This window comes from Rhineura floridana, chromosome 15 (genome assembly GCF_030035675.1).
Source record: "Rhineura floridana isolate rRhiFlo1 chromosome 15, rRhiFlo1.hap2, whole genome shotgun sequence".
NCBI lineage: Eukaryota > Metazoa > Chordata > Lepidosauria > Squamata > Rhineuridae > Rhineura > Rhineura floridana.
In genome coordinates, this window is record NC_084494.1 from 31,860,986 (window position 1) to 31,886,543 (window position 25,558).

A 25,558-nucleotide genomic window follows, 5' to 3' on the forward strand; every position below is an offset into this window, starting at 1 on the left:
CACAACATAGGAAACTGACCTTTAGTGTGGCGGCACCTACCCTGTGGAACTCCCTACCCTTAAATATTAGACAGGCACCATCTCTGTTATCTTTTCGGCACTTATTGAAGACCTTCCTCTTTCAACAATCCTTTTGAGTTGAGACCATATCACAGTCTGCGTCTCTGTTGGAATTGCTTTTTAATGTTTTTAAACCTTAAAAAAGCAGTGTTTTTAACCTTTTTTAAAAGATGTTTTTAAAGCTTTTTTTTAAAAAAAATGTTTTTAAAGATGTTTTGTTTTAATGTATTTTAAAGTCTGTTTTTATTATGTTTTAAAGTGTTTTTAGTGCTTTTGTTTGCTGCCCTGGGCTTCTGCTGGGAGGAAGGGCGGGATATAAATCAAATAATAAATAAATAAAATAGTGTATACGAAAGCCGCTTCCATTCTCAGTTTTTTTATTATTATTAAAAACAAAATAATGATACAAACACCAGAAAAACAGCCCAAATTTTCATAATCACCACAGCGTGCATCTCGTCTCCCATCCTGCCCTCTACACAGTCACCGTCAACCCTAGCTGCCTGTGCCACTCCTGCCCTGCAGGATGCCAGCTAGCTATTCCAAAGGCTCAGTGCCAACCGGATGCAATAGGGAGACAAGCTTCTTTTGTGGGATTTCTTCATTACAGAGCACTGTGTCAGGCCTTCTCAAGATTGGAGGACAATGTACGGGTTAACTTGGGTGCTGGGGCCATGACTGCAATGCTTATTCCAAACACTGCTGCATTGTCCTTCTGTCCTGAAGCTTAACATGAATACATGCCGTCTTCCAGCCACACCCAACGATTAGCGAGGCCCAGAGTGTACGAGATACTATCACACCACAGGGGCACTCTGACTCTCAGTCAAAGGTGAAAAACATGGGGGGTGGGGAAGACTCTGAAGCAATGCAAAAGGAGTAGAGGGTATAAGAGAGATTTCCCTCCATTCCTACCAGAGATCTTATGACGCCTGGCTTTGGCTCAGACTAACATCTTTTGGCAAGTTTGCCCCATTAGCTTAAGCAGGTTGGTTGCACAGCCAATGCTGATTGTCAAAGCAAAACAGACAATTGTTCACTGTTAATCACTCTCCCTCTCTACACTTTGTTGAATTTAGCAGAGCAACCCAGTTCTCCCAGCTGATTGAAACATTCCTCTGCAATGTGGGAGTTGAATTAATCTAGAATTCTGACTCCTACATCCCGATTCTATACCTGCAATTAAAATAATCTCCTGCTGCCCCCCCTAAAGGCTCAAGGCAGCAGTATGTCTGTATTTCGTTGTAGCCTCACAACAACCCTGCATGGGAGGTTAGTTTGAGGGATAGGGGCTTGCTTAAGACTGCTCGGTGAGCATCATGGCTCTTACAGTCAATCCCAGTGCTCTGCCCGCTAGCTCTGTAGTGTCAGCGGGACAGATGACACACCACATCTCTTCCTCTCTCAAAGTTGGTGGCATCCTAATTTTTATCCACAGTGCTCTAAGCCTCTAACCATTTGGCACCAATCTTTCCTCTTTCCTCCCAATAGACACCATGTGGCTGGAAAAACACGGAAGGAAATCTATGCAATATCCCGGCCTCCACACAGCCCACATTCTCTTGCAGCCTGCTGTGTTTGACATGGGTTACTTAACCAATCTGCTCTGCAAGGTACGCATTGCTTCTGTTATCTGAGATAATCTGGAGAATGGGATGTGTGGCAGGGAAGGAAGGGATAATGATCGATGGCCTTACTCTGCAGTAGGGAAATAATTATGATTTTGCCATCACAAATCCCTTCTACACATCTTGAGTCCGCATGTCCAAGTTCGATATCCATCCATGGGGCAGTTTCACATTCACGTAAGCAAAAGAGTAGCTGAAGCCAGAAGCCAGACCACAGAGCAAAGGTGGCTGTTGTTGCCGGCCTGTCAAAGCATTGCCAGTATAGAAGGCAACCTATACACCAGGAGTGGTGAGCCGCTAGTCCATGGGCTTGATCGGATCCTCCAGTGAGTTTTTATGCCCTTCCCCAAGACCCACGGAATCTGGTGGCGGAAGAAGCAAATAAAAAAGTCAGGAGCATCGGGAGTCAGATGGAGCCACTGGGTGTCAGCCCTGAAGGCACCAGCAAAGCAATCCTCTGGCACTGGACGGCCCCGGATGCAGCCACTACATCAGTCCCTTTCCAGTGTACACTTTCCCTGATATTGAGTACTTTCTTCGCCAGTGCCTGGAACTCAGTTCCCCAAGGAGGGCTTGTGGTGGCTGGAAAAGGCCCAAGGGTACAGGAACCACACAGCTGCCTAGTGACCGTGGGGAGGGAAGGTTTGGCACAGCCAGGAACTAGTGGGGGGAGGAGAAGAGAAAAGAGATATGCAACCTGTTGCCCACTTTTCCCCACCCAGTTCTGAGGATGAAATGGCTTTTCTCTTGGCATGCAGGCAAGTCACAGCAGGGCGAAGGGAAGGCCTGCCCTCTAATCACTAGGGTCCACTGCCAACCCTTTTATTACACCAGGCGACTGGGTGTGGACAGAACTTCTGCTTTTTTCTTTTCAGCTAAGGGGGCTGGTGGACTCTAAGAGGAGAACCAACTGGCGTGTGAGTGTGTATGAGGGAGGGGCCTCTTCAGAAGAGGCAACTGCTTTTTTCAAACAGCCTCCCCCTAAAAAAACATCCAGGCAAAGGAAGCAGAAGTGAGGCGTAGGGGATGCTTGCACCAAAAAGCCCATTGGGGGAGATTTATCCCTGATCATTTCTTCTTGATTTCTGAGTAAATAATGTTGTTGTCCGAAGGTCGGGTGGTCCCTGGATCTGGCTGGGGAGGGTTGTTTGCCTTGAAGGCTAGTGTTGAATATTGTATGTCCTCTTCACCCTGCAAGAGAACACCAGTAGGAGTCAGAGGGACTGTGGGAAGATTTAAAGGGTGGGCCCTCGCCACAGGGGGGCCTGTGGGGGACCAGCCCTTTCAGGGATATTGCAGGACACTTCCCTGAATTTCCAGCTTTCGTTTAATTAAAAAAGCAACACAATCACACAACAAAGGTTAGGTCTTTTTACTTGCAGGGATATAAGGAAAAGCATGCAGCCAATAATCACTCAGTAAGTATCAAACTTGATCATGCTTTACAGTGATCCAACAATTGAATGTAAGGCACTGGGATTACAAGCAAGCACTTGATTATACCCTTTTTTTTGTATTTGGGAACACATTTTTTACATTTCTTAATATTTAGTTAAATATGCAATTAAAATGACTTTTTCAGGTTACTAGGCTCTCTGTATTTTGTTCTGACTGTTTTGCTCTGGCCTTCCTCCTTTGCTGGTCAACACTTAGCCAGCCCGCAGCCCCACCCGGCCCCCAACACAACAAAACCAGGCTCAGTTAAAAGCACAGGAATAGGTCTATTTAAAATGGGGATGATCCTGGTTGCATTTGAGGAGACCAATTGGCAAGGTGGAGGCCCGGGGGAAGCTTATGTATCTCTTAGCAACCACTCATGCCTCCTCAGGGAGCTCTTCTTTCCTTCTTTGAGAGCCACAGAACTAATTCCCAAGGGATGGTTGGTGTGTTGTAAAATTCTCCTTAAACTTGATGACAACCAGCAGAATATACAGACAGCCAACTTACCCAACTTATCCTGGAGGGAGCCAAATATTCCCAGGGTACGTTGCCTGTATGGGTATCATACTTTACTCACCTCTCGGACCAGAACGCCAGATTCCTAGATCATCTGAATCCATTAGGGCTAAGGACACCAACTGGCCAGAAAGGGGGGGGAAGGCTAGCATTCTCCTGTGCCTTAACAGCAGCTTGATCTACAGAAGTCAGCAGGCGAAGCTTTCCATGGTATGGGGATAAGCATTATGATACAATCACAGATTTGGAAGAAACCTCAAAGGTCATCTAGTCCAATCCTATACCAGTGCAGGAAATCCACTGCTCTAGTATCCTTGAAAGGTGGCCATCCAGCCTCTGTTTGAAAGCATCTCATGAAAGAATCTACCATCTTCCGAGGCAATCTGTTTTGCTGTCAAATAGCTCGTACCAATCAGACTTGTACCATTGTCACCCGATACATTGTGCAGATCAAGGTGCTGTTAAAAGAGGTAGACTGGCAAAATAGTTGGCAACTTTAAGTAGGCCCTACTTCCTTCTCAGGAATGGAAACAAGAAGCCTCCCAAGACCTCCAGTCCCCTCTGCTCCAGACCAACCCCACGCCCCTTTTCCCCTTCTAGAATTTGGATCAGAACTCTGGAGTCCATATACATTAGGGATTGTTAAGTGTTCCATCCTTACCGATGTGGGTTTGGTGTCAGTGACGCCCTGGTCTGAAATGACAGAGACAGGACAGAGAGAGAGCATCAAGGAACTGGAACATACAACAGAGCCTAAACACAAGCCCAGCAGAGCCAAGCGGGAGGCACTGAAAACCTACAACCCTCTGCTCAAAACCAAAAGGCTAAGACCACTGGGGGGACTCCCACTAGGTTAGCAGAAGCAGGCAGGGCGAGTGGCATGAGCTGGGTTAGTAAGCTAATGTGGTACAAAGAAAACACCATGCCGGGACTTTCCCCTTGATATCAGGAATCCCAAAGGGGCCATGTACCTTTAAGGGAGCCTTCCCTAAACAGGTGCCCTCCAGATGTTATTGGACCTCATATCCTAAACTGGCTGGGGCTGATGGCAGTAGCAGTCTAACAACACCTAGAGGGCCATAGCTTAGCCACCCCTGCTTTTAGGGCTGCATACAGAAGAAAGTTCCACCAGGTGTGTACAGTTTCTATCTTCACTAAACCACATGGAGAGAAAAACAAAACAGCCCAGCAGGTAAAAATTCTCTCTCTCTCTCTATGCAGCTCATGAAGTCCCAGGAGCTTTCACAGAGTCTAGGCTGGCTATCCTACAATGTAGTGAACATGAGCGAGATAACAGCCCATCAGTTCAACAAGTGGGTCAGGAAGGGGAACATGTAGGGAGGGGACCCTTCCCTCTGCACTCCAGCCCTTCCCCGACCTCATACTCTTCCCTCTTGCTCCAGCCCCACCTGCTGCATCTTCCTACCTGTGCTGAGTCCTGAGTACTCCAAGGCCAGTTTGGGGTGTAGAGAGAGGGAGCCATCTGCTTATTATTTATTTATTATTTATTTATTGCATTTATATACCGCCCCATAGCTGAAGCTCTCTGGGCGGTTTACAATTAAGAACATTAAAAACAAGTATACAAATTTAAACAATTAAAACCCATAAAAATCAATAAGCAAGTTCAAAACACATGCTATTCAAATGCTGTTAAAATGCCTGGGAGAAGAAGAAAGTCTTGACCTGGCGCTGAAAAGATAACAGGGTTGGCACCAGACGCACCTCGTCAGGGAGATCTTTCCATAATTTGGGGGGCACCACTGAAAAGGCCCTCTCCCTTGTTGCCATCTTCCAAGCTTCCCTCAGATTAGGCACCCGGAGGAGGACCTTTGATGTTGAGCATAGTGTACGGGTAGGTCCGTGTTGGGAGAGGTGTTCCATCAGGTATTGTGGTATTGTTTTGACAGGGGATCCCCAAAGAGCTCAGGCTCAAAGTGTTAATAAACTGAAGATCCGCACTATAGAAAAGGGCCTGAGGTACCTATTTCCTTTGTGTTTTTTTCCATAGTCATAGGTAATCTTACATACCATTTTAAACATCTGCTTTAGATCTGGTGGATCTATGGCTGGCTCTGACTTGTCCTGCCCCATTTTGGGGCCTATACTTGCTGCTGCTGGAGGGAACACCGTTGCTGGTAGCTTCTCAAAAACCTGCACTTTTGGCAGCACTGCAGCCCTCCATTAGAGGAGGAACACCTCAACCTTATCCTAACCCTCTCCAGTAGCATAGATCAGGAGATTAGGATTGCTCTATAAACCCACTTAGAAATACATAGACAAATAAATTGAAGCAATCAGTTTCAAAGTCAGGTTTTCCACCCTCACCCCTCAGTTCATTTCTATTCCTTGCTTCAAAATGAAGCCCAAGTGTGATAAAGAGGCATGCAAAGAACAGTCTTTGACAGATGTGGTTCCAGGAAAATCATGGCGTGGGGGGAGGCGCAGGAAGGCAGAACAGTCATTCCCCGGAGAGGCCGATCCACCCAGTACCAGCACCTCCCACAAGTCCCTCTCGTGAGCTCCAGCTTTTTCCACCACCAGGCTGTTTTACAGAGCTGCAGCAGGAATCCCAAAGGATGATGAAGGCTTTTGTGGGGGTGGGGGAGACAGCGACAGGGGAGAGGAAGACACCAGCACTCCGCAGAAAACAGCAGCTTCTCCCCCTCCCGCAGGAACTGAGATTGCGGTAGCAGGGTCAGGGAAGAGATCCCCAGCCAGGCACTTGGAAATGGGAGGGGGAGCAGCTGTGAAGTCCTTTCCCCCAAGAAAATGATTAAACAGGATTTTCCCATGGTGCATCTGGGTTTGGGATGAAGTAGTCTTTATTTCCCCATGCTTTGGCACACAAGTTTCATGGGAAGACCATCTACCTTTTCTGCAGCTTCATTATGGGTGAATTATAAAGGCTCCCTCTAAATGGGGTGAAAGTGGTTGGTGGTGAGAGTAGCATAGAGCACACGACATGTGTCACACAGGCCCCGGCCAGCCCTTAGGGCTGATACTTACTGTGGCCGGGTGCTGAGGGTTTGTTTCCATTGGATGCGTGCTGCTCCGTTCTCCTAGGTAAACAGCAGACACTTTGTGATCCTATAGCAAGCAGGGGTCTCTTCCCCCAACAGAACAAGCATATTCTCTCTCGTTCTATACTACTGACCAATCATCTGAAATAATATATCCTATTTGCTTCCTTCAATCCATACATACATCCAATTTATCTTGCCCTCGGCCATACCAGTGGTTTTCAAGGTCATGGAACCTTTGCTGTATTGACCTGTTTGTGACCCTTTGTTCCTGCAAAGGAAATCCCAGTAAATTGCAGAGAATCTGGGACATATTCTAAAATGCACACTCTGTTCTTAAAGCTAGGATTGAAAACCTCTGGCCCTTCAGATGTTGTTGGACTACAACTCACATCAGCCTCACCTAGCATGGCCATTAATCAGGGATGATGTGGGCTGCAGCCCAACAACATTTGAAGGGCCGCAGGTTCCCCACCCTGTCATAAAGGGTGCTGGCAAGGCCTTTGGGCCTCACTGTTTCCTTGTGTGAACTAAGAACAAACCTAGAGCATACCCCTCTGTGGCTGCACATTGCAGGCAAAAATCAGTAGACGTGGGCCAGTCATTCAGAGACGTTTGTCTTCCATTGCTTGTGGCTTTGTATTGGGAAGTGTCCGAGATCCCCAGGGCACAGAGTGAAAACCTCCAGCGTCTCAGACACACCCCACTCCTACATATATCAGTTAGCCGATTAAAGCTGAAATAAAATGTTTAGGGGAGTGGGATGGGGAACTCTTAAGAAAATTCTAACTGCAGTTTACTTCTCAGAATTTGACCTAGGGATGAACCCAAATGACCCCCCACATTTTACACCCTCATCCTGAGCTCTGTGTGTATGTGTGCGTGTGTGAATTGCTATCAAGTTTGTGGGGAATATCATTAGGAGTGGCAGCAGCATTTGACGTAGGGATGAACCCAAATGACCCCCACATTTTACGCCCTCAGCCTGAGCAATGTGTGTGTGTGTGCAGGTGCTATCATTAGGAGTGGCAGCAGTTTCCTGAAACTTTTTGAAAAAATATTTTGCCACTGAAGACTACAGCAGAGTTCCTCTTTTGGCAGCCTGGCAGACACTTTCTTTCCCTGAGAATGCCCTTGAAGCAGCTTTGCTTTGACTTGTGTGTGTGAGAAATGGAGACTACCAGGGGTGCGGAGAAAATTAGCTTCTCCTCCCATGAAAACTCTCAACGTTTAAAACATTGGCCATTATAATTTCAATGTTTATTTTTTCTTATGAGCATCCATCCAATATATATATTTAATTTTTAATCCTGAAAGATAAAATATGGAATGTTGAGTTTGGCAAGATAATGCTTAGTATTGTTGCCTAAACCCTTTATCAACAATACTTGACACTTACATTTTTTTTAAAACAAGGTCTATCCAATCACAGTTGTCTACTCACTCCATATGTATGTGCATTAGAGTTACCACATCTAATGGAGGACAGACCTCCAGCGCCTTTGGTAGGTTATACAGAAGAAGGGTTTTCAGCCGTGGCAACTTCTCTTGTTCACAGAGGAAGAGAAGTTTCTTCTACTATCCCATCCTGAATCTGGCAACCCTAGTTAGTGTTTGTGCATTTGGGTGGGAGGCATAAACTGTAGCATACTTAGTGCTTCCAAGAGACGTGTGGGGCAGGACTCCAACCCAGGCTGGAGAGACAGGAAAGAAACCCCCACCAGTGAGATAGCATCAAACCCTGAGAGCGAGCAAAGCAACCAACCAAACCTGATAAACAGAGCAGGAAGGTCCAGGAGAAGCCGGGCAGATGGCAAATTCAGGGGGGCGGGGAGGCAACCCAAGCTGACCAGGATGGAAGACTTACCCCAAAGAAGTCTTGGTGAGCAGGAAATACAGCAGACCTGCAATGAGTGCTGCTCCAAGCACACAACCTATGACGATTCCAACAATTTGCCCAGCAGTGAGAGAGCCCCCTGGAACTTTTTCATTTTCTGGAAAAGGGAGAAAAGAGGAGCTGTGAGGTTTGGAAAGTACGTGGCCAAATTTTCCTTTCCCATTTGATCACATCAACAGGTGGCAACCTGTAATAAAACCAGACTTTCAGAACCACAAGCTAAGGTTGCCATCTATTTATTTTAACTTCCTCAGCAGCCTGACAAACAGAAATTTAGCTAGTAAAGATTTTTTCTGACATGGAGATAAGTGGTCGGACGAGATTCACCAGCATGTTTTCTGAATGGTCTAGCTACTGCTAAAGACGTAAGAGTTAGGAGCAAAACTAAAAACAAAGGTGGCAACTTTCTCCCATGCTTGTCTGTGGCTTTGGTGCAGCAAGGCTTCCCAAGCTTTCAGTTCACATCCTCATTCCTCACAAGCACTGGTCTTAACCAGCATTATTTATTTTTTAACGTTTCTGTACCACTTTTCATTTGCAGTAAGAATCAAGTGGTTCACAATGTAAAAACCGTCTAAAATTTAATTAAAACAAAATCATCTGCAAAACATCACAATACCAAGGTACCCAGGACAAGTACTAGTGGTCAAGGAAGGCCAGGGTAACAAATGGATCTTTAATTATCGGCAAAAGCACCCCAATGTAGGTGCCCACCTAATTTCTATAGGGAAAGCAATTCACATAGTAACTGCCACAACGGAAAATGTCCTCCTCTAGACGCCCATGTATCAACAGTAACTTCTATAAACTGTGGTGCAGTCAGGAGGGGCCCATCTTTAGATGGTAGTGACCTGGGCAGCCTATATGGGAGAAGGTGGTCCTGCAGATATCCTGGTCCCAAGCTGTCTAGCGGTCTTAACCATGTCTGTTCAGAAGCAAGTCCTATTGAATTCAATGGGGCTTGCTCCCAGGTAAGTGGGGTTAGGACTGAAACCTAACACTTTAAACTTGGCTCGGTAGCTAACCCGCAGACAGTGCAGCTCCTTTGGCAAATGTGTTTGCGATAAGAAACCCCTCTGAGTAACCTAGTCTCTGTGTTCTGCACCAACTGCAATGTCTGAACCAACTCTAAGGGCAGCCCCACATAGAATGCATTTCAATATTCCAGTCTAGAGGTTACCGGCATGTGGATCAACACAGCCAGGCCAACCCTGTCCAGGAGTGGATGCGGTTAGCTAGAACTGGGGCTCACCGGGGCATACTCCTGGAACCTGTTCCTAATGCTCTGAAATATGTAAAATAATAATAAGTTCTTGAACATGTGCAGAGTGCCCATTAGATGTTATGAGCTGGCACCACACATCTGGGGCTACAGGAAAGGGTTTCTTGGCCTAAGGGTGAAAGATTTCAGACTCTTCTCATTTTCAAAAGTAATTTTTTAAAAATATTAAGCACAGATCAAATGTCCCTCCTTCCATTATAGCTGGGAGGTGGGAAGCCTGTCGAAGTCTAATCTTCCATCCTCAGCTTTCTGGGGACCAGAGCAATTCCTTTTTGACATTATGGACAGGTATACAAGATCAGATTAGTTACCCCTTAACATGGTGTTCATGCACTCTGGGATCTGCAGCAGTGCACCACCTTCCCATCCACAAACACACTTTCAGAAACTCCAGAACACATGGGAAGAGATTGTGGGGCAGCTCGTCCACAAGAGTTGTCCTTTCTGGAAATGTGGGCAACCATGTTACAAGAAGGAGCCTACAGCATGGATGGCCCAAGCCTTTTGGCACCAGTGTAGAAAGGGCCCAGCGCTGCAACGGTGCCCACATTGCAAAGGTAACATGAGTATCGGATCTGCTCTCGAACTCACACTTGCCTGGTTCACACATAACACTAAGCAAAACTACGGTGCTATGCACATTTAGAAAATTGCAGCTGTTTTGCTCATCCCCTGGTCTTGCTGCTGCCATGCTACCGGAACCTAAGCCATAGTCTGGCTTAGTGTTTTGGCTTTGTGTGAACCCAGACTCATGGTTTGTCTCACTCCAAACAAACCACAAGCTGTAGCCAAGGTTTGTTCTTGGCTTACCGTCTGTAGTTTGTTTAAGAAGACAAATCACGCCACTGGGGTTGGACTAAGTGCTATGCCAAACCATGGCATAGCTCTAGGTAACATTTGAGTACCTGCATGCTTGCTCATTCATGCTTAGCCCTAGTTTGGCTTAGCATTACGTGCAAAATGAGAAATGGTGGAGCCCTTAGAAAACGGGAGCCTGTTTCTACTGTATGTTATTGATTGTGTTCATGAAACGGGGGGGGGGGGGGGAAGGGATAGCAATTTGAGATACACAGATTCGTGCCAAGTACATGGATGGTGGTAAACACAAACACACACACACTCACAAAGAAATAGGCTTCCCAGGCTGAAATAGGGTTCCCTTCACACGTCACACAAAGGGGCAACATAGACACAAAGGGGTATAGTCCTTCATTGTAAGCCCCATCCCTGAAGCCATGCGGCTTCTCTTGGCCCCTCATGTGTTGAAGGATAACTTCTGGAGCAGGGAGCTCTTTCTGTCCATGTAGGCTCTGCACAGGATTTAAAATGCTGGAAGATCAGGAGTCTAAAGCGCATGGGAAACCCATGTGAAATATAAGACCATGGCCTGCACTAGCTGAATTCCTACTATGCCTATGCAGTGGATACATTTTCTAAACAACTTCTAAACCACAAAGGAACACAAATCCGGGGCACATTCTCCTCCAAAACGAAACAACCTCCCACCACAAAACAAAACAAAACTAGATTAGAGAAATTTGCCACAAGATTTCCAGCATTTGGGTGCAAGACTGGGGGGTGGGTGCCTTTTTTATTTTTAACCCTGTCCCTGCATCTGTCTTTAACTGCCGTCTGACATCTAGAAATTTAGCAGATGAGGCTTTTCCTGATAGGGAGATGCAACAATGGGGAAAAGTTAAACCTATTAAATTTTTGCATATCAGGATGTAGTTAATGTTTGCTTTTTAAAAGTAGTTTATTGTTTGATTATATCTTGTTATATTTTATGGCGTGACATTGCAAACAGCCTTGAGTGGCCATGTTGCCTAGAAAGACGGGGCATAAATTTTAATATAAAAAAGGCACAGGAGCAGGGCAGTATACAAACAAAAGACAAAACAAAACAAAACAGGGAAACCCTGAACATGATCCCAGTGAAGTTAGCTGCAGCTAGTTCCACTGAAATCAATAGGACTTGTTCTGATTAACTTATCCTACTGATTTCAATGGGACCTTAGTGCCACTAAGGCTGCGAGCACACTAGTCACCTACAGCAAAGCGTTTCCATTGGCCACACCTGGAGGGGAAAGAGGTTGACCTGCCAATAAATTGAGAAATCTGTTTGAAGCTGAATTTTTTTTAAAAAAAGAAATCGAACTGATCCCACCAGGTTTTACAGTAAAAAGAGGCATGGTTTGACTAGCATTGTGTGCCCCCGTTTTCAGAAGAGAGAGGTGGACACGCACTGGAATTGGCATTTATTCTGGATCCAATCCTGTGCTGCCCACAAAAAGTCAGACACATCCTCCGCTATTAATTCCATCTTCCTCCCAGATTGGCCACATCCCTGCGTAAGAGACTTGGGGGTATTCAAAATATTGGTGGAACCAGAGGCAAATATGAAATGGGCTGATAGTCCTGGGGACTCACCCTCGTCTGTCAATTTCACATAGAATGATTTCGAGACAGTGCGTTTAGTGATGTTGTTGCTAGCCTGGCAGGTGTAATTCCCTTCATCTTCCCAGGCCATCAAGTCAATGCTGAAGGTGTCCTTCGTCACGTTCTTATCAGTATTATTGAAAAGCCACCAAAACTGGGCTGCAGGTACAGAGCCCGCTGTACACAGCAGATCCAAACGGGAACCTGGTTTCAGCACTGTGGTTCCTGTTGGGCTCACCTTAACATTATTTGGCCCATCTAGAAAGAAAAGGAAGTAGAATCAGGACAAACGGGCAGAAACAGGGATGGGTGCATCACTCCGTATGCACAGCTACTGTGCATCAGCCCAAACGCAATGCTTCTAGGCCAGCAAATGAACTGGCAACCAGATTTAGAGATTAATCCGAGAAAGCGTTCACTGGCTGTAGTTTGAAAGCCATTTTCAATACTGGGACTAAATATCAGAATGTATGGCTTTATTAATAAAGGAGACAGCACCTATGAGCATCTGCAGAATGCCTTTTCCCCTTCCCCACCGAGGTGCACCATAAGCAACCTCCCCGTCAAGGGTAAGGGAATAGGAGGTTTGCAGCCTCCAAGTAGCTTTTTGAGCCCCCACATTTCTTATTTTGGAAATGGGGGAAACCCCCTATTAGAAATCTCAAATGCCCTCCCTGCCACACACACGCAGCAAAGGCAAGAGGAATGGAGTCACCAGCACCGCCAAATTGGGATTACTCACATGCCATGGTTATCTTACTGGAGTTGCTTACGGCGTAGCTGACAGGGTTGGTGGCATTACATGTATAGATCCCTTCAACATCTTTGGTGACAACACGAGTGAGGTTTCGGTCCTGGTCAGAAGGTACCGTGAGAGAATTACCATCCTGGAACCAGGAGACGTTGACATCGCGGCTGTTGGAAGTGATACAATATAAGGTAACACTTGTGTTCTCTGGCACTGTGTTTTCTGGAGGCCACAGGACTGGGCTGGAGAGAGTTTCTGCACACAAAATGGAAAGAGGGTCATCCTTTGTGGGTCCTCCTGGCCTCTGAATCTGGGCAAGGTCTTGTCAATGGCCATTAAGGAAAGTCACCTTTAGGCCACTCTTCAAGAGAGGAAGGAGTCACTACACTGGAGTCCGTTAGAGGTCCATAGCTTCTAAAGCAGAACCCTGCTTTTTTGGAAGCATAATTTCAGGTAGTTATAATAAAGTGTTAAATTGTACACTGTTTTGGGCGCCATTGTTTCTGCGATATACAGAACACACAGGAAGGGAGAGAATGTCAGTGTGTGTGTTGCAGGAGGTATATAAGTAGCTTAGAAAAAGTCCCTGCTTCCTCCTGCAGAGTCTCTCCAAAAGTCTCTTTTTAGTAGCAATTTATATGGAATTTGCCAATTGTGATTTAACAGAGTTTGTAAAGATGAGCACTTGAGACAGTGACTGACCGCATGCTTTCAAACCAACAATTAAGTGGCGCCAACTGCTATAACCCAGAGGCACTTTATGAAAATAAGGTGTTTTTGAAAATATATTGGCTTGGTCATCGTTAAGACACATTAGTGCTCAATCCAGGGTGTTTGTCCCTTTAAGTGATTGTGCACCAGTGGCTGATAGGGAAACATAAACAGGTGTTGTGGCATTTTTATAAGGGGAACATTCATATGGGGGACACACTGCTAGTGCTTAACGAGGTGTTGGGGCAATTTGCACAGTTATTAGAAGCAAGCAGTAAAACTGTTCAAATGTTGTTTGAGGAGCTTGTGCAGGAGAACATCCTGGGCAATTGTAGTGCAGTGATGACTCCAGGGGCCTGGGGCAAGATACGCTTAGCTGACCCCTCTCAGTGAGCAGGCCCCACTACTGCCATTATCTATTAGCTTGTCTCACCTTCTGGGGCCAATCAGCATCACCTCCCAAACAGACAGCAGACAAGGCAGCCTTCCCCAACTTGGTTTCCTCCAGATGTTTGGACCACAACTCCCATCAGCTCTAGTCAATGGGAGTTGTAGTCCAGAACATCTGGAGAGCACCAGGTTAGGGAAGGCAGGGACAAGGTGTGTGGTGATACCTGCTCCTCCTAATGCTTGATTGAAGAGAGCAGGAGAACAGGCAGCAACAGACAAGAGACACCAGAGCCTCCCATGACATTGGGCTCCCTACTGGGGGTATGGGTGTCTGCAGGTACCCAACAATGCTGACCTCCAACGGCATCGGATCTCGCTGTCTGGAACCCTCAATGGCACTCAAAGGATACCCTCTTATTGAGGAGTCGTGGCCACCGGGAGATGGCACAGGCCATTTATTGGATGGTGCATAGGGGGGATTGCCAGCTACCTATAGGAATGGGGGGCACAAGCCCATGCTACTTATTTGCATAAAATCTGTATATGTTAATTCATACGCAGAGATGCCTCTGGGAAATTAAGTTGATGGATGACTGGGGTCTCTTTGCCACCACTGCATTTTGTAGTGCGCTCAGCCATCCTATAAGCAAAGTAAAAAAAAAGTAAAACAAGTTTTTATAAAGGGGGGCAGGGAAGGAACAGGTGTAAAAGACCCACGACTTAGGCCCCCTGGGCCTCCCCATAAGAACACCTCTGATGGTGCGGCAGAATTTATCAGATTTCAAGACATGCTTTTGATTTTTGTATTAAATGACATGAGTGCTCTGGTTTAATTGGTTTTCTTGTATGCGGGAATAAATTCAGATAATTAAAAAGAAACAAAATGACACAAGCAGAGAGCGACGGGAATTGAAGTTTAGGAGGGCGCTGAGAAGAATTCCTTCAGAGCCTCTTTAGAGAATTCCCAGGATACAGTCCCTGGAAACCATGAGACATAAACAGGTTTGAAAGGTGGATGAAAGAGTTTGGAAGAAATGAGGGAGGGGGGAGAGAGAAAAGAGGGAGGGAGGCACAGGCCTCGGACGCAATGCGTTACACACAGTTGTTATCTCCCAGATGTGACTACATCAGCCAGGATATTCCCCAGAGTGACAGAGAAACCAGCAGGCGATATCTCAGTTCAAGGGTTGAGCTTTACTGGTATAATAAGGAAATGCAGGAAACAAAGCTGAAAGAAAGCATTTGGGATGTATTCTGGAGAAAGAAATCTGTGGACAACAGACACACCACAACTGCCACATTTTAAGTTCACAGACAATGGACGTTGGATTAAGAGGGCAAATTACAGGTGAAAGGGTGGAACAAGAGAGAACGCAAACAAAGAAGTGAACTGCAAATTCCCCAGAGAGAGAAACGGCACAGCAAATAGACAGGAGAAAGCAGCTTTCTGCCATCAGTCACTACCAACTCCTTCCTCTAATCTAGACAGCAAGTTAGCTCATCTGCCAGGAAGTGATGATAATAATGGGTCAAAATCCTGGTTTGCATGTGGCAATGTCACCAACAGAAAGAGCCAGCAACAATTCCAACACCCTAACTGTGGGTGGAAACTGGGGCCAGACAGACGCAGGACATTCTTGAAGTAAGTAGACCTGTAGCACATTAACCTAGTAACCAGCCACAACTTACAAGAGACATTCACATGATTCCTTAGCACAAATTAGCTACCTGATGATCCAGGCTGTGTGTACTTCATAAATAAAAAAATAAATCTACATCCACCCAGGCAATATCCCAATTTTGCACACACACACAAAATTGTGAATTCTGTGACTTGCGCAAATTATGCAGGTTCAACTTCTTTCCCACACTTGCACAATTTATTTTGCTATTTATATTGTTTTGCATCGTCTGAAGGTTCATGTTTTCCTGGGGAAGAGGAACCCCCAAGCGCTGGCAACCACTTATTCAGCTACCCTCTCTGGCTTCTGAAAGTTCAGCAGCTATTTCCCACACAGACATATTGGTGAGGCAACAAGGCCTAGACGCTCTAAAAAAAATGAAAGTTGAGTTTCTCAGCAAGCTGATTCTTGTAGGGCTAACTGTAGTTCTCCATGGGAGAACCCCCAAAAAGGGACAATTATGATTGCCACTTCATACAGAGTTAAAATCCAACTACAGTGTTTGCTTATTCGTCTACATCAGCTCACACAGATGTATGCAAAATGTGTGAATTCAGAACTCCTTCCAACTGAATGCATGCTTAGAAGAATGGCTCAGAGCAGGGGATAATGAATCCCAGTCACACTGCTTGAAAACTGTCTAGCTGGCACTGCCCAAAAGGCAATGCAACAGTTGCAATGGAATTTTGTCAGCAAACAAAGAATTAAACCTAGCTTGGTTGCCGAGCCGGTCTTCTTCGCAATGGTTTGGATCTTTTTCAGATCATTCTGTTTCCTGATACTATTTTGATCCTCCATGTTATTATGCCCTAAAGTTTAGGGGCTGAACTGTCTCCCTGCTGCCAGAATCCCAGCTTATACCCTCATTCTGGAATAAGAGGGACTTATCTGGGATCCAAGATTTGCACAGAACACAGAGCAAACTAAGATGAGGCCGGTGGTAACCACTTCTGCTGTTGCTGAGCCATACTTGCGTGACTCATCACTAGAGTGGAACAAACACTGAGCTCTGCCTCTTAGGATGGACTGGTTTCTGCTAGCAGGTGATTGTCCCTCTCATACATATGATCTTTCCTACAGTCCCACAGTGTTCAGTCTTCAATATAAGAGACTATCTTATATGCCAACACAAACAGCCATCTTGCCCAATATTAATGATGACAGCAGCTCTCCAGGGTTTCAGGCAGAAGCAATTTCTAATTCTGCTTCTTGAGAATGTTAAAGAATATATAGGGCTACTTTCAGCCCCTGGCAACCGTGGACAGCTGCCAGGGCCCACCAATGACTCCTTTTCTTTTCTTTCTGGTCCAGGACTCTGAGCAGCAACAAGCATTGGGTGGGCATAGCTGACACGTTAATAATTGCCGCCCTGGGCTCCTGCTGGGATTTATAAATAAATAAATTTCCACAGTGCTGCTGATGTAGTATTACTGTGAGGCACTGTGGGTAATTAAAATGGTGATGAGACCCAGTGTTGGCAGGCTGGCTATGAGCCTATAAACCTGAGAGACACTCCACCTCAACATGCACTATATGATTTTTAAAATGGCTTCAAATACGTATCTTATCAAGCTGGCTGAAAATGAATACCACCAACTATCTTCACAAAAGAAAAGCCTTATGACCCTGACCTTATGACTCAAAACAGGTATGGAAATGAAGGAAGGACACCTGCCTGACCCAATCAATTCTGCATTCTCCTTTGAGGATTTTGTCCAGAAAGGTATAAAAACTGGACTCTTAGAGCCAGGTTTGGGCTTCTGGTTGCCCAGTTCCACTATGAAATCATCTGCTGAATCGTGGCTCTAGGACTTGGTCACCCACTCTGCTGGGTATCACTTTACCTGAAATTGCCTGCTGAATCACTTAGACAGCCAGAACACAGGGGTCTGATTTCCCTGCTTTTCATTTACTATTTCTGGACCCCTGCCTGCTGAAACAGAGGTCCCCGCTTGCTGAAACTGCTTTGAAGGCCCTTTTCAGGACTCCACTACTTTTCCTGCTTTCCCCTGGACCTTTGCTAGCCAAAGCAGAGATCTAAGAAGCCAGTTCAGGGTCTGCCTGCTGCATTTGCTGTTTTCTTGCCTGACCCAGGAGTTTTGACGTGCTCCATGTCTACTTCCAGACTGGCAAAGGTATATCTTGCTCTCTGTCCTGTCTTCTGGAGGTCCTTTCCCTACAAATCGTAGCCTCCACATCTGCTCCCTCTGCCTATCTTTGACTGTGTGTGTGACTGTGTTTCAGAAGCCATGCTCTGGTCCTCCCTGCCCAGCTGCGCATGACTGAGGCCGTGTCTGCAAAGTAAGCCCAGAGAGAGAGACAGAGAAAGGGCAGACTAGTATGCCTTCCTCAGCTGTGCTGAACTAATCCCCCCATCTCCTCTTATGCCTTGTGTGTGCTCCTTTGTGTGTGTGTGTATGTCGAGTGTGTATGTGAGTTTAGTTATATTAGAGTTATTTAGCTAATTCCCTCACACATATTGTTACTGAGCTCTCCCAACTGATGTCAACAGATATGTATTGTTGCTGAGCTATTCCCTACTGAAGCATTAAAATATGTATATTTTGATTCTGTGTGTATATACTCAACAAATATCCCCATTTTTATGACCTATGTGACTGCAAGTTACTGGGTAAATCTGCCAAGAGGCACTATTGCCAATATCTAAAGATCCTAATTCATAAGACTCCTAGAACATGTGAATGTGAAACACATATCTACAGAGGAGTCTTGCTAACACGTGGCATTGCATTGAGCACTGCCACTATTACCAGGCAGGTAAATCCACTAAGGCCCACTGACGACAGAGAGGGCCCAACACAGAGTACTTTCAGCATAGCCCCCTGAACCCTGGACCTAGCCCTGATGGCATAGCTACACTCCTTATTTATATCACTTTAGCTGCCCTAATGTCCCCTAAACAATCTTAGGAATCACAGTTTGGTGAAGGTGCTGAGAATTCTCTGTTAAAAAAAGCTCTAACTCCCTTCAGAGCACTACAATTTCCAAGTATCATGGGGGAGAGGGAATAACGACTAAACCACATTATACCTGTGGTGTAGTAGATGTGGCCTATCTCAGTGGTTCCCAAACTTCTTTCCCCCAAAAAGTCCACTTGAAAATTGCCGAGGGTTATGATGGACCACTTAATGATTTCCCCCCCCATCTGATGTAGTGATTGTAGTGCACTGTCCTAGATGCTATATGATTTTTAATTGTGTTTTTAGTGCTTGTTTTACTTCCTATATATTGCATTTTATTGTATTACAATTTGAATTCCATAGAATTCAAATTGTAAGTGTTCTTTGCAGATATGCCATGCACCACCTGAATGAAGCATGCAGATCACTGAGTATCTGGATACTCCAACAGTTGAAGTTTGGGCACTGCAAAGTATTCCAGGAAATGAACTTGCACTATGCAAAACAAGAGTTCCATCACTAACAAGAGATGCCATCAGATCTCATTTCCATTCCAGTGCAATGTATCTTGCATAAGAAACCTCCATTCTAAAAAGATCTAAATTACACCTAATTGTGTATCTGTGTGAGCCCAAAGGAAGAGAAGGAGGCAGGATGGGGGGGGGGGCTGGGAGCAATGGAGCAATGGAAAGAGAAGTGTGTGGGTGCGGGGAATCCCTTTCCATGCATCAGTTCAGACCTCTGACAAGTGCAGTCTGTCCCTCCTCCAGTGGGCCACCTCAGCCCCAGACAGATCACCCCTACAGGAATGTGACTCTTGAAAGAACAAAGGTTCCCCCAGGCCAGATTTAAATAATCATGGTACACCAAGGTACATTGTAAGGAAATATTTTTGTTATCAAATGTAGACAGGATATAACATATGAAACTAAGCACTCTGGGCTATCAAGGTAGTATCATACGTCGTGTTTGCACTGGCAAGTTAGTCATATATCTTTTTAAAGCCTACCGCTCGTCATGAGCATTGCCACCATTTAACCTGACTTTTTTTATACCATCCAACCTTTCACTGCATGCATCAAGCGAAAATCATGCATTCAGGTAAGCCAAATATATGGGATCCTTCTGGGAAGAAGGGCAGGATATAAATTTAACAAACAAACAAAATCAAGGGTTCAAGTCACACCCAGGGTAGCAGGCTGTAGGCAACAGAACAGCACAATCTATATTTGAGAGACTTACTGATGTCTTGACTAATACAGACACTGGAAGCGACAGCTCAGGAGAAGTGGAGCAACATGGAGCTTCTCCAAAGAGAGTGCAGAGAAAGCGGTGGTATTTGGTGAGAAAGCGGAAAATAACCAAGCTGAGATCCCAGTACAGGCCATGAAAAGATACTTACCCCACACACCAATATGCTGGCTTGTGTTTTTGTGGAGGATAGTCTTAACATTGAAAGCACTGCAGGTATAATTCCCAATGTTGCCAGAAGACAGATTTGAGATCAAAAGCTGGGAAGTGTACCTACTTGCTTCCCCCTCTAAGATCCAAATGTATTGTGCAGGTGGGTAGGAGTCTGCATTGCAGGAGAGGCTGAGGTTGGAGCCCACAGCATATGGTTGCTCTTCAGGGCTGATTACAGGGTCATCAGGCCCATCTGGAGCAAACAGAGAATTACAAGTTGGGCATCAGGTTTCCTGCTGAATCTCCCCAGCACTCAGTATCTCCCCAGAGCTGAAGAGGCAGCTGCAGGCAAATGACCTAGCACTGAGGAATGATGGATTCCTCATCCAATTTTTAGGAGATACATTAAGTGTGGGGAGAAAGCTGGTAGGAATTGATAGAAATAACGAACTGAGAATTGGCTCCACACTTACAGAACACTGTCAGGTTGAAGGGGATACTGGTGTTGTTGCTTGATGCTGTTGACCCCAAGGCAGAGGTAGGAGCCTGCATCAGACCGGTCAACTGGGTATATTATGACATATTGGTTATCAGACCCCAGAGACACATGTCCTCCATCCTCCAGGCTCTGATTCCCCTTGAACCAAAATAAGAGACCTCACTACCACTAGAGGTGCAATTCAGAGTCACCGACACCGACTCACTTTCGTTGGTTAAGGAAAGACCAGTAATGATAACATTAGAAACTTTCGCTGTAAGGAAACAAGAGTGGCAAGGCAGGGAGTTATCAAGAAAAAATGTGGCAAATAATGCATACATGGAGAGGAAGGCATCTCAGGTCTGCATGCGGGAACTCCAATTCCCTTGAAATCTTTTGAAGAGGACAGAGGTGTAGTTTAAAAGCCATGCCACAACATTCACCAATGGAAGAACAAGAAGGAACTCAAATGTAGTGAAGTCATTTTGAGTGACAGGTGACCAACAAGGCACTTACAGATCATGGTGAGGCACCAAAGGGAGAGACAGTTTAGCAAGAGGCTGTGAACACCAATCCTTTGAAGGAAACTAGTAAGCCATTGCATCAAGATTCTGATCCCCAGTTTCAGGACATAAGAATATATCCTGCAGAGGACAGTCTTGGGAATAAGATGAACAGAAACCATACAAAAAGATTGCCAAGGCAGTGAAATACATTCAAAGCAGGAGACCATCTAGGGAGGCGATTGGACCCTTGGATGATAAGGGAGTCAAAGGTGTACTAAAGAACGATAAGGAGATTGCAGAGAAGCTAAATGAATTCTTTGCATCTGTCTTCACAGTGGAAGATATAGGGCAGATCCCTGAACCTGAACTAACATTTGCAGGAAGGGATTCTCAGGAACTGAGACAAATAGTGGTAACGAGAGAGGAAGTTCTAGGCTTAATGGACAATATAAAAACTGACAAATCACCGGGCCCGGATGGCATCCACCCGAGAGTTCTCAGATGTGAAATTGCTGATCTGCTAACTAAAATATGTAACTTGTCCCTCGGGTCCTCCTCCGTGCCTGAGGACTGGAAAGTGGCAAATGTAACACCAATCTTCAAAAAGGGATCCAGAGGGGATCCCAGAAATTACAGGCCAGTTAGCTTAACTTCTGTCCCTGGAAAACTGGTAGAAAGTATTATTAAAGCTAGATTAACTAAGCACATAGAAGAACAAGCCTTCCTGAAGCAGAGCCAGCATGGCTTCTGCAAGGGAAAGTCCTGTCTCAGTAACCTATTATAATAATAATAAAATTTTATTTCTAGGCCGCCTATCTGGCTGTGTCAGCGGCCACTTTAGGTGGCATACAAAATCAATTAGAATTCTTTGAGAGTGTCAACAAGCATATAGATAGAGGTGATCCAGTGGACATAGTGTACTTAGACTTTCAAAAAGCTTTTGACAAGGTACCTCACCAAAGACTTCTGAGGAAGTTTAGCAGTCATGGAATAAGAGGAGAGGTCCTCTTGTGGATAAGGAATTGGTTGAGAAGCAGAAAGCAGAGAGTAGGAATAAACGGACAGTTCTCCCAATGGAGGGCTGTAGAAAGTGGAGTCCCTCAAGGATCGGTATTGGGACCTGTACTTTTCAACTTGTTCATTAATGACCTAGAATTAGGAGTGAGCAGTGAAGTGGCCAAGTTTGCTGACGACACTAAATTGTTCAGGGTTGTTAAAACAAAAAGGGATTGTGAAGAGCTCCAAAAAGACCTCTCCAAACTGAGAGAATGGGCGGAAAAATGGCAAATGCAATTCAATATAAACAAGTGTAAAATTATGCATATTGGAGCAAAAAATCTTAATTTCACATATACGCTCATGGGGTCTGAACTGGCGGTGACTGACCAGGAGAGAGACCTCGGGGTTGTAGTGGACAGCACAATGAAAATGTCGACCCAGTGTGCGGCAGCTGTGAAAAAGGCAAATTCCATGCTAGCGATAATTAGGAAAGGTATTGAAAATAAAACAGCCGATATCATAATGCCGTTGTATAAATCTATGGTGCAGCCGCATTTGGAATACTGTGTACAGTTCTGGTCACCTCATCTCAAAAAAGATATTATAGAGTTGGAAAATGTTCAGAAGAGGGCAACCAGAATTATCAAAGGGATGGAGCAACTCCCTTACGAGGAAAGGTTGCAGCATTTGGGGCTTTTTAGTTTAGAGAAAAGGCGGGTCAGAGGAGACATGATAGAAGTGTATAAAATTATGCATGGCATTGAGAAAGTGGATAGAGAAAAGTTCTTCTCCCTCTCTCATAATACTAGAACTCGTGGACATTCAAAGAAGCTGAATGTTGGAAGATTCAGGACAGACAAAAGGAAGTACTTCTTTACTCAGTGCATAGTTAAACTATGGAATTTGCTCCCACAAGATGCAGTAATGGCCACCAGCTTGGATGGTTTTAAAAGAAGGTTAGACAAATTCATGGAGGACAGGGCTATCAATGGCTACTAGCCGTGATGGCTGTGCTCTGCCACCCTAGTCAGAGGCAGCATGCTTCTGAAAACCAGTTGCCGGAAGCCTCAGGAGGGGAGAGTGTTCTTGCACTTGGGTTCTGCTTGCGGGCTTCCCCCAGGCACCTGGTTGGCCACTGTGAGAACAGGGTGTTGGACTAGATGGGCCACTGGCCTGATCCAGCAGGCTCTTCTTATGTCCTTATGTTCTTATGAAACACCACAAAAGATGCATTTTACTGATGATCTTGATTGGAAGTCTTCACTGATAGGTGACTGCTTAGATTTTAAGATACCCTGAGAGCCATGCAATATCCCATGGGTGACAGAGATCCTGTTAAATCAATATTGGGTGAAGGAACAGAGGCTGCTGGGTAGATAGAAAATAATTTAATACCCAAGCGTGCATAACAGAAGAGGAGGAGAAAAGCTGGCATTGGATTTGGATTCATGAAGAGTCCCATGGAGACAGGAAATGGGACAGGTATTTAGACCACCAGTACAAGACAAGAAACAGCAGTGAGATACAACTAACTTTTGTAAGCCATGGATGCTTGTAACCATGCGGATACTCACCCAGTACCCGGATCTCCTCACTTGGGGAGCTGGAGTGGTTGTTGGTTTCACTGTTGAAAGCCTTGCAGGTGTAATTCCCAGTATTGTTGAAAAGAAGATTCAGGATCAGGAGCTGGGAGGTATTCCCAACTTCTGAAGTCTCATTTAAGGCCCAAGTGTATTGTGCAGCTGGGTTGGAGTCAGCTTTGCAGGAGAGGCTGAGGTTGGAGCCCTCTGCATAAGAGTGTGCACTGGGGCTGATTACAGGGACATCAGGCCCATCTGGAGCAAACAGAGAATTACAAGTTGGGCATCAGGTTTCCTGCTGAATCTCCCCAGCACTCAGTATCTCCCCAGAGCTAAAGAGGCAGCTGCAGGCAAATGACCTAGCACTGAGGAATGATGGATTCCTCATCCAATTTTTAGGAGATACATTAAGTGTGGGGAGAAAGCTGGTAGGAATTGATAGAAATAATGAACTGAGAATTGGCTCCACACTTACAGAACACTGTCAGGTTGAAGGGGATACTGGTGTTGTTGCTGATGCTGTTGACCCCAAGGCAGAGGTAGGAGCCTGCATCAGACCGGTCAACTGGGTATATTATGACAGATTGGTTATCAGACCCCAGAGACACATGTCCTCCATCCTCCAGGCTCTGATTCCCCTTGAACCAAAAGTAAGAGACCTCACTGCCACTAGAGGTGCAATTCAGAGTCACCGACACCGACTCACTTTCATTGGTTTCGGAAAGACCAGTAATGATAACATTAGAAACTTTCGCTGTAAGGAAACAAGAGTGGCAAGGCAGGGAGTTATCAAGAAAAAATGTGGCAAATAATGCATACATGGAGAGGAAGGCATCTCAGGTCTGCCTGCGGGAACTCCAATTCCCTTGAAATCTTTTGAAGAGGACAGAGATGTAGTTTAAAAGCCATGCCACAACATTCACCAACGGAAGAACAAGAAGGAACTCAAATGTAGTGAAGTCATTTTGAGTGACAGGTGACCAACAAGGCACTTACAGATCATGGTGAGGCACCAAAGGGAGAGACAGTTTAGCAAGAGGCTGTGAACACCAATCCTTTGAAGGAAACTAGTAAGCCATTGCATCAAGATTCTGATCCCCAGTTTCAGGACATAAGAATATATCCTGCAGAGGACAGAGTCTTGGGAATAAGATGAACAGAAACCATACAAAAAGATTGCCAAGGCAGTGAAACACCACAAAAGATGCATTTTATTGATGATCTTGATTGGAAGTCTTCACTGGTAGGTGACTGCTTAGATTCTAAGATACCCTGAGAACCATGCAATATCCCATGGGTGACAGAGATCCTGTTAAATCAATATTGGGTGAAGGAACAGAGGCTGCTGGGTAGACAGAAAATAATTTAATACCCAAGCGTGCATAACAGAAGAGGAGGAGAAAAGCTGGCATTGGATTTGGATTCATGAAGAGTCCCATGGAGACAGGAAATGGGACAGGTATATAGACCACCAGTACAAGACAAGAAACAGCAGTGAGATACAACTAACTTTTGTAAGCCATGGATGCTTGTAACCATGCGGATACTCACCCAGTACCCAGATCTCCTGGTTTGGGGAGCTGGAGTGGTTGTTGGTTTCACTGTTGAAAGCCTTGCAGGTGTAATTCCCAGTATTGTTGAAAAGAAGATTCAGGATCAGGAGCTGGGAGGTATTCCCAACTTCTGAAGTCTCATTTAAGGCCCAAGTGTATTGTGCAGCTGGGTTGGAGTCAGCTTTGCAGGAGAGAGTGAGGTTGGAGCCCTCTGCATAAGAGTGTGCACTGGGGCTGATTACAGGGACATCAGGCCCATCTGGAGTAAATACAGGAGAGTCAGAAGTTGGGGAAAGCCAGT

At 45.4% G+C, this 25,558-nt stretch overlaps 1 protein-coding gene across 5 annotated transcripts in view; it reads right to left on the reverse strand.

Moving 5' to 3' along the window:
- Window positions 1–420: 420 nt before the first annotated feature.
- LOC133370203 (carcinoembryonic antigen-related cell adhesion molecule 1-like) overlaps window positions 421–25,558 on the reverse strand; it is a 42,273-nt gene continuing 17,135 nt past the window's right edge. Inside the window, exons 4-12 of one of the 5 annotated variants that reach the window (XM_061596088.1) lie at window positions 25,256–25,516; window positions 24,180–24,458; window positions 23,699–23,959; window positions 13,028–13,288; window positions 12,277–12,543; window positions 8,535–8,661; window positions 6,654–6,706; window positions 4,306–4,337; window positions 421–2,879 (exon numbers count right to left, since the gene is read on the reverse strand). In XM_061596088.1, the coding sequence (XP_061452072.1) occupies window positions 2,757–2,879; window positions 4,306–4,337; window positions 6,654–6,706; window positions 8,535–8,661; window positions 12,277–12,543; window positions 13,028–13,288; window positions 23,699–23,959; window positions 24,180–24,458; window positions 25,256–25,516 (1,664 nt within the window). In that variant the 3' untranslated portion in view covers window positions 421–2,756. The other 4 variants (XM_061596089.1, XM_061596091.1, XM_061596090.1 and 1 more) reach the window with 4 other exon arrangements.